The 12,084-nt window shown below is 39.7% G+C and overlaps 1 protein-coding gene across 3 annotated transcripts in view; it reads left to right on the top strand.

Annotated features, from left to right (window-relative positions):
- The first annotated feature begins 206 nt into the window (after nucleotides 1–206).
- Nucleotides 207–12,084, top strand: part of gramd1c (GRAM domain containing 1c) — a 47,574-nt gene continuing 35,696 nt past the window's right edge. The window contains exons 1-6 of one of the 3 annotated variants that reach the window (XM_034169404.1): nucleotides 207–554; nucleotides 3,561–3,666; nucleotides 3,907–4,036; nucleotides 5,420–5,520; nucleotides 7,987–8,082; nucleotides 8,227–8,307. In XM_034169404.1, coding sequence (XP_034025295.1) covers nucleotides 535–554; nucleotides 3,561–3,666; nucleotides 3,907–4,036; nucleotides 5,420–5,520; nucleotides 7,987–8,082; nucleotides 8,227–8,307 — 534 coding nt within the window. In that variant the 5' untranslated portion in view covers nucleotides 207–534. The remainder of the gene's footprint in view (nucleotides 555–3,560; nucleotides 3,667–3,906; nucleotides 4,037–5,419; nucleotides 5,521–7,986; nucleotides 8,083–8,226; nucleotides 8,308–12,084) is intronic. The other 2 variants (XM_034169410.1, XM_034169418.1) reach the window with 2 other exon arrangements.

Here is a 12,084-nt window from a genome sequence, read left to right on the forward strand (position 1 = left end):
AGACTCAAGTATTTATCCTCTGTGATGTCACTAGGACTGATCAAGCTTTTCTAGGTGAAACGCAAAAACCTCTTCAAGGAGCTAAACAAGCTCAGTTGGCCTGATTCAACCTGTTTGAATACCTCAGACTGATAATGTTGTAAAACTGGTCCATCTGCATGTCAGTGGTTTCACTTGCCTCCCTGCTTAGATCATAGATTTTAATACCTGTTTACACTTTGTTACAGTATGGACATAAATGTGCATAAGAAGTTAGACTTTTAAAACGTATCATAATTACAAATAGACTCTTGGCTAAAGCTGATGTGTAGAATGTGGACACACACGTGGTTTCCCTCTGGATGAATGAATGGAGGCGGAGATCCAATGAGGTGACACCTTTCTTGAAATCCACTTCCTCAGCTGGATCAGTGGATGAGATGCACCTGCAGCCAGACGGACTGATCCTGAAGAGAAGAACACGAGCTGTGTGGCAGGGTTAGAGAGGACTCTGTGGCTCAAACTTTTTTTTTCTTGAGGTTTTCCTTCACAGAAATGACAGGGCTCCGTGACAGGTAGGTGGAACTGTGATCCTCACGCAGTAGGACACCTGTTATCAGATTGTTAAAGATGAAGACCGACTCTGACAGGAGATGCAGACTGATGAGTTTAACTTGTACTGTTTGTAAGGAAACATCATCTTAAGGTAGAAAAGAGGTCCTGCACAGTGGAAACTTAAATGTAGTGTGTTAAACCAGTTCAACTGCAATTATTTACACAGGAACTATTTAAAATGTACCCTACTCTTAAAATAAACAGTTTAATGGTGTGTAAAAGCAAAGACTAGGAATTTTTAGAGTTTGCGGGGTTCTTTAACGTTATTTTGTGGAACGTCACAAGTGCGCATGCGCACCATGCAGGTGAAGGCGCATAAATAAATGCACGTGACCCACATGATACGCCGTTCGGGATAACTTTTTGTGTTGGCTGTACAACCCGGAACACTACAACTTTGGGGCATTTTCATGCTGCTCTCGATGTTACCGAAGTCGCTCGACTCCCCCAAACAAAGATGGCAGCTCGCTTCCGGGTAGGAAGTTCCCTGATTTAGACTTTGATCAAGAAAAGTCAAGTTATTACCGTCATGCGCCAGGTTGCTGGTTTTTTTTTTTGTTTTTCCCCCACCCATTTTATGTAATTTAAATCAGTGTTTTAGGGTTGCCAGATCTGTAACAAAATCAAAGCAAAACGAGTACTCATATCTCCTTTACTTTACACTCTTACATTCGTTGACATATTAGCATCTGCAAAACCTAAACCTTGCTTCAAATGTATTGCAATTTCATGAAAAACTCGCACACCTACCCAAGCCCAGACTGCCTCATGCTGCTTTTAGTGTTAATTGGTCTCATATTAATTTAGGGGGTAATTATCTGGGCCAATTCAGTAACTAATCAAATTATACAAAGTTTTGTATTTATTTCAAAAGAAAAGTACAGCTTGTGCATTACACTGAGATATTTCTGAATTGTCATGTAGACTTGTAAAAGGGAAGCAATTATTTAAAATGGAAAAAAATTAGGTTCGTGAAAGGTTTGTTAGAAATCCAGCACTGGATTATCACTGACAAAATCATATAGTGCATCAGATAACTGAAAGAATCATGCAAATGGTAATAGAAGCACCAAATTTGGCACAAATACGTAGTCCTTAGACATTACTCTTTTGAAGAGACCAATTGGCCACTTGAAATATCATTTGGTGGTCAGGTAGGGGTCAATTGAAGATTTACATGGGTCAAATTTAAAAGAAGCTCCAATCATATTGAAAACTATACCACATTATTTGCCTGATCATAAAGATTCCAAAAAGGTATAGTTTGGACTATCTATGATTGAATTCTATGGAGTTATGGGTTAAAAACAGCAAGAATGGTGACAAAGGTCAGCGGTCAAAAGTTAAATTTGCTCCAGTTTTGGTAAAAAGTGGTGCAAATTATTGGTTGTGCTAATAGTATTAATACATGGAATAGTTTTGACAGTGTTGAATGCTTGGTCTCCAAAGAAAAGGTCAAACATGGTCAACTATTGGATTCTATGACATGTGACATGTTACCTCGTAACGTGACAACTAAGCATGACACATGGTGCAAACTATTCCTTTTAAAAACCCTGTTGACTCAACTAATAATTTGCATCACCAAAATTGCAGCAACTTTAATTTTTGACCCCTGTACAAACTGAAACTGGCTGTCACCATTCTTGCTGTTGAATTCAGTCATAGATACTCCAAACTATACCTTTTTGGAATCTTCATGATCAGGCAAATGTGGTAATATTGTTCAACATGATTGGAGCATCTTTTAATTTTGACCCCTGTGTAATTCTTCAGTTGACCCCTACCTGACCACCAAATGATATTTCAAGTGGCCAATCAGTCAATGTCTAAGTTGTAGTTATGTCGAATTTGGTGCTTCTAACACCATTTGCACGATTCTGCTCTAAATATTCTCTTATCTGCTGCACTAATACTGTGCAAATGTGGTGAAGTGAATAAAATCCCTGTGGGTCCCACATTGTCTACTCCCTGTTTGATGTCTGACATCAGTCAGTTTGTAGAACACACAAGGATTTTATTTTTTTTTTTTTTATTATTATTATTATTATTATTATTATTATTAAAGGAAGCTGATGGTCTAGTGGTTAAGCCGTTCAGCTTGAGACCAGAGGATCCTTGGTTCAAATCCCAGCCTGACTGGAAAATCGCTAAGGGCCCTTGGGCAAGGTCCTTAATCCCCTAGTTGCTCCCAGTGTGTAGTGGGAGCCTTGTGTGCCCTGTGTGGCAGCACCCTCACATCAGGGTGAATGTGAGGCATTATTTTAAAGCGCTTTGAGCGTCTGATGCAGATGGAAAAGCGCTATATAAATACAGTCCAGTTACCATTTAAACTTTCAACTGTAAAGCCACAGTGTGGAGTTCTTTTTTTGGGGGGGGGGGGGGGGGGGATTATTAGCAGAAATGGAAAATTGCATTCATAACAATCTGTTCAGAATGAACCCTTCATATCATGGGAGTGGACCCCCCTTATTCGCCCTGTTGACATATCGCATAATTCTTGCGCGCCGGAGAGGCTCTGCAGTCAAGACAACATGGAGAAACCACATGACAATTACAAATAAACATGGGGGACTTTACGTTTCACAGAATGGCAGGAAGATTGAAGGGAAAAATGAAGAAGGCTCAAGTTGTTGCTTTCCTACACACTGTATTCACATTGAAAGTGCAAACTAACAAGTTGGAGAACCCTCATTTGTGTGACACCGGGAATCAGACGGGTTGCTGATCACAAGAGAAAGCAAGGAAGCATGAACCTCCATCGCCAAAGAAGCGCAAAAAAAGTGAAGGGAGACGAAATCATGAGTGACAGCATAATGCAATATGCAACCTCACCACTAGATGGAATTAAACCCGACACATTGTAGCTTTAGTACTTTCTCATGATGCTTGAGATGTATTTATTTTCAAATTAATATTGCAAGTGAAGTTTTCATTAATGAAAATGTTTCATAATTTTATTTCAGCAGGACCATGCAGCAAGTATCCAGCCGGCTGGCGGTGGATGGTGGTGATGTTGGAGATGAGTTTATGTACCTGATGGATGACACATGCACTTCTGATGAACTGGAGGTATAAATAAACAACAAAAAAATTGTACAGCCCTTGGCCTGGCTTCATTAACTGTAGCATGTGTAACCTGTCTGTGTTTGACGCTTCCTATTTTAACACTGAGAGTGCACAATTACAATAACTCCAAAAAGCATGTAAAGTGAGGGTCTGAGCGTTATACCGGGTCTACATGTGCTTGCTTGTTCATTACTGAAGATACAAATGCCACATTAACAAGGATGTTCAAATGTCCTCCATCAGAGCTCTGATCTCCAGACACAGTGTCTCGCTGCACCACAAGCCCCTCTGCCAACCTACACCTACAAGCAGAGGCTTGATGAATTTAAGAAGGTGTTTAAAGACTTGCCAGAATCTGTGAGACTCATAGTGGGTGAGTTGGTAGCAGTGCTTCTAAGAAAGACCATCAAATGTTAACCACAGTGAGAAGGGTGGCGTTACATACTGATATAAAGATTTGCCAATGATGCCAACTTCATTAAATGCATAATAATATTTTCAGGGTTTTATGGCACACACTCCTTTTTGCTAATGAGAGGAGAGCTTACTTTTTTATCCAAATGGAGCAAGGGGAGGGGGGAGCAGTCCCCCCCCTTTTTTTTAAATTTTTGACCAACAGAGAGCAGACTGTAATAGCCAGGATCTGAGTCAATTTTAGGGTCTTTTTAGCATATCATATTTTTATATACAGTACAAGTATTTACAGGATAATTACAAAATGTAGTAAATGCATTGTTTCCCTGAAAATTCTACTCACAACACCCCATAATGACAAAGATTTTTTATTTTATTTTGAAAATTCATTAAAAATAAAGAAAAACCTCACTTGTACATAAGTATTCACACTCTTTGCTCAATACATTGTTGATGCACCTTTGGCAGCAATTACAGCCTCTTGAATATGATGCTACAAGCTTGGTCCACCTATCGCTGGGCAGTTTATCCCATTCCTCCTTGCAGCACCTCTCAAGCTCCATCAGGTTGGATGGGGTGCGTTGGTGCACAACCAGTTTAACTTTTGTGGGCTGCATCATGTTTATACAGCTTCATGGTGAAGTGGAGCAGAGGGATTTTCTCAAATTGAAGATGTGACATTTCAGATTCACGTCACTTTTCCAGAGGGCACACGGTGGAGCCCAGCTTGGGCTGAATGTTCTCGAATTAAAAATCCTTCTGTGCTCTGCTCCACTGTGAAGCTGTGATTGGTGGTGCAAAAGTTGCACACAGTTTCTCAAATCACCTTTCCAGAAGACTATAATTCTTTCACAGCTGTCATGGGTGTCTTGGCGACTTCCCTCGCTAGCTGCCTCCTGACACGACCACTCCGGTCTTCGAGAACTGCTTACACCACACAGGTTTACCATTCAGTGCCACAGTTTGTATTTCTTAATGACTGGCATAAATGAAGTCAAGACATATTCAGCTTCTTGGAAATGTTCATGTATCCATCCTCTGATTTGTCTAAAAAAAAAAAAAAAACTTACGTGACGATTTGCTGTAAATTAATCAGTGTTTATTGTTAAGTGTAGATTTTACGAGTATATCTGCACATTTAAATTCACGATATAAGGTTGCCCCCCCCCCTTAACTTTGGACATATTTAATATTCTAGTAATTATGCAAATTCAGTTAATTGGTGTATTTCAAAATGTGTTTTAAACTCTTAACACTTTATTTCCAGAGCTCTCTGTCTTACTGACTATGTGAACAGTTGTACTATATGAACAGTTTATTTATTTTTTTCTGTCCCCCTCAGACTACCCGTGTGCCCTCCAGAGGGACATTCTCCTTCAGGGACGACTCTACCTCTCAGAGAATTGGCTCTGTTTCTACAGCAACGTGTTTTGGGGTACGAAGGTAATGAGGAATGGAGATGGCGTTTAGTCTAGGGATAAAATGATACAAAAATATCATGCCTTTAAAGCTACAGTATGAAGGATTTAGAGGTATTTATTAGGAACAAGTGACTATAGCGTTCAGAATAATCTGTTGATCAGTGTATCATTACCTGCAACAACAAATCAATGTTTTCATGAGCTTAGCTGAACCCTTCATGTCTCCAGGGGAGCGTGCCCCCTCATGGAGGCTGACATGCACTCCAAAGGGGACACACTTACTCCGCATTTTGCAGCATGACCAGAAGACTGATTGGGGGGAAAAAGGGGAATCTGCGGTTTCTCCCCTGTACACTGTGTATTTATCGCTCATGCAGGCTCAGAACTGAGAACCCTCATTTTTGTGAAACATTGGCTCATACTCAAGCTGGGATCATTTTTTTTTTTTTTTGGGGGGGGGGGAGTGATATCAATATTAGTGTATGTATATGATCAAAGCCATGCACACAGATGCCACTGGGCTTATATCTATCTATAAATATGGAATATATATTCCACAGAGTACTGTGCAAAAACCTTAGGAATCCCAGAGTTATAATTATAGTGTATCATGCCCCTCCCAACCCCTTTATGTTGGCATGCCAAGATAAAATCACTTCCAACAAAAGTGAATATGTGAACTATATATTTTTTTAATAAGTTACTTCTTTGGCTGCTCCCTTGTTTTCACTCGGGAGTCACCCCAGCAAATGGATCTGCATGTTGATTTTGCACAAGTTTCACACCGGATGCCATTCCTGACACAACTCCACTTTACATGGAGAAATGTGGCGGGAGGGGGGGGGGGATTGAACCAGGAACCTTCTGCTCTGAAACAAAGCACACTAACCATTTGGGCACCACACCTGCATATATTTTTTTTTAAATAGTTTATCTCTATTATAATAGCCAAATCGCCTCTGTGCGTGTGTATGGCTTTGATCACTGAGAAACTGGGGAGAGCTGATATTTGCCATTTGGTACGCTTATGTATTTTCAGTTTTGGATGAACGCTGCAAAAGCAGTTGATGGGACTAATATTTTTGGAGAAATTGGTGATATTGGCTAATAACAGTAAACAATGAATATTGTGCTGCAATGCACCATGGGAGTTTGGGGTTTTGAATGTTGTTATTGTGGTTCATGCTAGTTTAACAGTGTTGATGATTTATTGTTTTTGTAGTTCAATTGGTGTAGTCAGTTTGGTTAAGCATCATGTTACTGTTATTGTGGTTCATGCTAGTTTAACAGTGTTGTTGATTTATTGTTTTTGTAGTTCAATTGGTGTAGTCAGTTTGGTTAAGCATCATGTTACCGTTGCCATGAGTGAAAAGTGTACTGCATTTGATGTCTTCCGTGCCTGTTTGTGGGTGTGTAAATTAAAAGCACCTGCTTGTGGCAGAATGCAGAAAAGGCAAAAAGCACTGTGCGTATGTGTGTGCATATAACTCCAATCATGGACAAACTGGGGAGAGCTGACCTTTATCGTTTGGCATGCTTATGTATGTTGGGTGATTTAATACTGGTTTGCTTCATCTTGTTCCAAACAGAAAAGACAATTGGAATGCTTGCCTAGCACCAGGATGCACACGCTCAGAGGAATCATTTGGGTTCCACGATCCACTGGTGGTCATTCCTTTATCAAGCCAGTCGTCATTTTCTGAAGTATTTTTGCAGAAGTGAACTTTCTGAAGCAAATGTTAATCTTACTGAGTCAAGAGTTTTGAAATGGCAACTCAATTTCTACAGTAATTTTGTTTCATTGTTTGAAGTACTTAATGTACCTGATGTTTCAAGAATCTTTATGATCACTGATCACGCAAATAATGTGGCATATGTTTCAATACGATTGAAGGATTTTAAAATTTTGATACCTGTTTAAGCCTTCATTGATCTCTAACTGGCTATAGCTTCCACCCTGGGGGTTTGTATAGGCCGTGGTATACTGAGGTTGGACTGTACGAAAAGCCTTCTTGAGGAATATTTGAGGAGGGGTTTAAACCTGAAATCCAGCTCAGTCTTTAACAACTTTGTGACTACAACGATATTTTCACAAGCTGTTGATTTGCAGTGAACAAGCTATACTAAGGAATATTTTGAATCTTATTCCTCCATATATTTTTGACTATAGTAGCAACTTTAAACAATACTAAGGGCCACAGACTGCCATCTACCAGGGTCCCAACAAAAGAACTCCTGACTCTGCTGTCTTGCCTGGAATATCACCAAAATGAAATTTCCATTTTTAGGTCAGAGCTAACCTTTTCACATAATCTTTTTGGACAAAAACATAACCTCTTTGTTTGGGTAAGGTGGAATCCATGTTGTTATAAAGTTGCATCAGAAAGTGGCTCTTGATATCGTGGAAGTATCTGATGGTGTTGCAGAGTGAAGTTTTCTTTTGTGGCATGTGTTCTAGCTTTAACCTTTCTGTTCTGCCACATAACAGATTATACTGAGTCTTAAAGACATCACATCTATGACCAGAGAGAAAACTGCTCGGCTGATTCCCAATGCCATCCAGATCTGCACAAGCGCAGAGAAGGTACAACCAGGACACTGTCATCAACCTGCAAACTGCTCTTGTTATAAACTATTAAGTGCTAACCTTTAAAACTGAGCAGTCATCACTTATTTAAGAGGTGATTAAACCCGCAGTCAGTCAGTGTACGATTCTGTCTCCATTCAGTTATTCTTCACATCCTTCGCTGCCAGAGAGAAAAGTTACAAAAGTGTTTTCTGGATGTGGCAAAACGTACTGATGGATAAGGTAACATCTTGCACTACCTGTCTGCTCTTTGATCTTGTACAGTTGCCGCCCTTCACATATTGGCCGATATACTGTCTGCAGCTCGCACCACTAAGTCATTTCACACTGACACAAACTTAACTACAACACAAACTTTGCTGCTTCCTGCAGTCCGGTAAGTCCCAAAACCATGGCTGAGATCTGGGGGATGCACTAGTTGGAGTAGCAGATGTCCTAAGCTGCACATCATAATTAAGGATGATAGCAAGTTATTTCTTCATCACCTACCCTTGGTAGGGACGGCCCTCCCTGCTAATGAATGTGCTGATCTCATTAATGCACTTTTTTTTTTTTTCAAAACTTTATTTTACAATTTTCAGTTAACAAACACAAACACTGAACACATGTGCAACATGAAACCCCCCTTACCCCCACCCCATTAGGCTCATGGAAAAAAAACAAAAAAAAAAACAAGAAATGAAACGAACAAGATCCAGTACAAAAAGGTGCCAGACAGGAACTTCTCATGGTGTATTAGCTGAGTTGGTGTTATAGCTGCATCAAAGTTAGAATACTTTCAACTATCCAGTGCAATGGATGCTAAAGTACATCAGCAGAAGGAAAAACCTTCTACAAACTCTATAAAGGGAGTCCAGGTCAGAGTGAAATTTTTACAGGCTTTATATATCTTGTACCTCAGCTTTTCCAAGGGTAGAAAGGATAGTACCTCCCTCAACCACTGCAGAAATGACGGGGCTGAGTTCGATTTCCAATTAAAGAGTATAAGTCTGCGTGCAAGTAAAGAGGCGAATGCCAAGGCATTTGCTTGAAGATTAGAAACTTTGTGGCCTGGAGGCGGTATGCCAAAAATGGCTGTATGATAGTCAGGTGTTATAGTCTGGCCACAAAGTTTAGAAAACACTTCGAATATCTGTCTCCAATAGTCATTAAGGGAGGCACATGACCAAAACATATGTCCTGTTGTAGCGGGTACATGACTGCATCTTGGACAGCCAGGATCTATAGTGGGAAAGAGTTTGGATAATTTATCCCTTGAATAGTGTAGGCGATGGAGTACTTTAAATTGAATTAGACCATGACGTACACACAATGAAGAAGTATGAATACGTTTCAGACTGTGTTGCCATAGATCTTCAGAAAGCTTAACTCCTAAATCTTTTTCCCATGCCAATTTAGCTTTCTCCCATGACCGTGGTTTCAGTTCCCCTATCATATCATAAATCACAGATACACGTTTCTTTTCATACGGGACCAGTGATGCCGGTAACGCGTTTAATCTGACCACTTTTTTTTAGTAACGAGTAATCTAACGCGTTAATCTTTCCAAATCAGTAATCAGATTAAAGTTACTTCTCCATGTCACTGTGCGTTACTATTATTTTTGCATTGTGGGTCGACAGCAGCATTAAACGTGGGCAGGGGGTCGGGTTCGACTGAACTGCCCACTTTAAGCGAGCTGTGAGCTTTTCATCCACGTTTTTCTGCAACAGCTACGACTCGTCCTCACCAGCACACCTGCACTGAGCTTTACAAAGACATTTTTATGCTTTTTTTCTCTTCTCCGAGCCGCATCAACAACTAACACTATTTTCCACTCAAATGCACCTAAACTCTCTTTCTGAGGACCACATGATGTGAAAACGCAATAAAACTTTCTTACCTGTAAATCTGGTCCTGTTTTCTGCATAAATAAATGTTATCCATTCTTTGTGCTCAAACGCCAAAGCAGGGGCGAATCTAGCTGGAATGGGGGCGTGGGGCAAGGATGTGCCCCCCTCCCCCACAACACCCCTAGATTAAAGGTCCAGTTTTGAAGCCTTTTTTTTTTACTACAACTACTAATACTACTTAAAATAATAATTTCAACAAGTAAAATGTTTAGAGAGAATTTAAATGTTAGAAAAATGTTAGAATTAATTTAATAGTTACATTTATAAACAATGTAGGTTAGAAATTGCAAGTTTTACTGTTACAGTGCTGTCAACAGTTAAATATGATGTCTTGAAAGAGGTCTTTATTTTACTTTTTAGAAAATAAGTATTTATTTTCATTGAAGCCAAGAAAGGGTGACTATAAAGTGAGTTTTGGCAAAACAAGTATCATTGTCATGTTGAGGTGGCAGAGGGTTGTTGTCGGCAGCTGGGGAAAGTAACTAAAAAGTAACTGGTAATCTAACTTAGTTACTTTTCCAATTGAGTAATCAGTAAAGTAACTAAGTTACTTTTTCAAGGAGTAATCAGTAATTGGATTACTTTTTCAAAGTAACTCTGGCAACACTGTACGGGACCAATCCCAGAATCGCATCTATGTGGTTCTTAGGTGGTGGGTGAGGAAATGATGAAAACTTTTCTCTGGTAAAGCTACGTATCTGAAGAAACCTAAAATAATGTGATCTGGGTATATTATGAACCTTTTCCAGTGTCTCAAATGATATAAACACATTATCAGGGTATACGTCACGAAAGAATACTAATCTATTTTTATGCCAGTATCGAAATGCATTGTCAAGCTGTGATGGGGGAAAGAAGCGGCTGTCTTCTATTGGGAAATACCTACTGTATTGTTTTAAATCAAAGTGTCTTCTAAACTGTGACCATATTCGAAGTGTGGCTTTGACAATTGGGTTTGTAAACAGTGTACTAGAGCTGCGTGGTATCGCCAATGTAACTGTTGGTAGCAGGTTGGATAACAGTTCCATGTGAACCCAGTCTGGACCCGTTTTATTCTCATATGTATAAATCCAATAATTTAGTTTTACTATATTAGCAGCCCAATAATACCAACGAAAATTGGGTAATCCCAATCCACCCGCATCTTTGGGAACTTCCAGGTACAGCTTTTTCATCCTAGGGTTGGAACTGTTCCATATAAATGAAGCAATTAATCCATCTAGCTGCTTAAATGTTTTCATTGGAATAAACACAGGGATCATCTGGAACACATAAAGGAATCTCGGTAAAACCGTCATTTTAACTATGTTGATACGACCTGCCAACGAAAGTGGTATAGTTGACCATTTCTCGATCTTGTTTTGTTTGCTCCAATAACACGCTGAAGTTGTGCTTTTCCAAGTTCTCCATGCTATGAGTAACTTTAATTCCCAGGTATGTAAACGTGTTATGTTCTATTTTAAATGGAAACTTGGAATAATCCTCATCTGTGCCACCAATTGGAAAGAGCAGGCTCTTAGAGTAACCTGAGAGACATCTAAAGTTTTCTAGTATCTGTAATAACCTTGTAATCGATACTGTGGGTTCGGATATGTACAAGAGTAGATCATCTGCATATAGGGCCACTTTATGGATCTTACCGGCACGAGAGATACCTATAATACCCTCATCTGCTCTAAGGGCTATAGCAAGGGGTTCGATTGCCAAATCAAACAAATATGGGGAGAGACCACACCCTTGTCTGCAGGACCTGTAGAGAGAAAAATAATCAGAAATGTTATTGTTGGTCCGAACAGCTGCAGTGGGTGCATCATATATTATTTTGATCCATGTTAAAAATGATGGTCCAAAGCCAAATCTTTCCAAAGCCGCAAACAAATACTGCCATTCCACCCGATCGAACGCTTTTTCTGCGTCTAGGGAGACCACCATCTCTATGGTCTCCGCAGCCGCAGAGCATGGGGTATACAAGATATTAAATAATCTACACATATTATAAAATGACTGTCTACCTGGGATGAAGCCGGTTTGGTCTGAGTTGATGACTGTAGGAATTACACTGTCTATGCGGGTGGCTAATATTTTTCTAAGGATTTTATAGTTGCAG

Source organism: Thalassophryne amazonica, chromosome 1, assembly GCF_902500255.1.
Source record: "Thalassophryne amazonica chromosome 1, fThaAma1.1, whole genome shotgun sequence".
In the NCBI taxonomy this organism is placed as follows: domain Eukaryota; kingdom Metazoa; phylum Chordata; class Actinopteri; order Batrachoidiformes; family Batrachoididae; genus Thalassophryne; species Thalassophryne amazonica.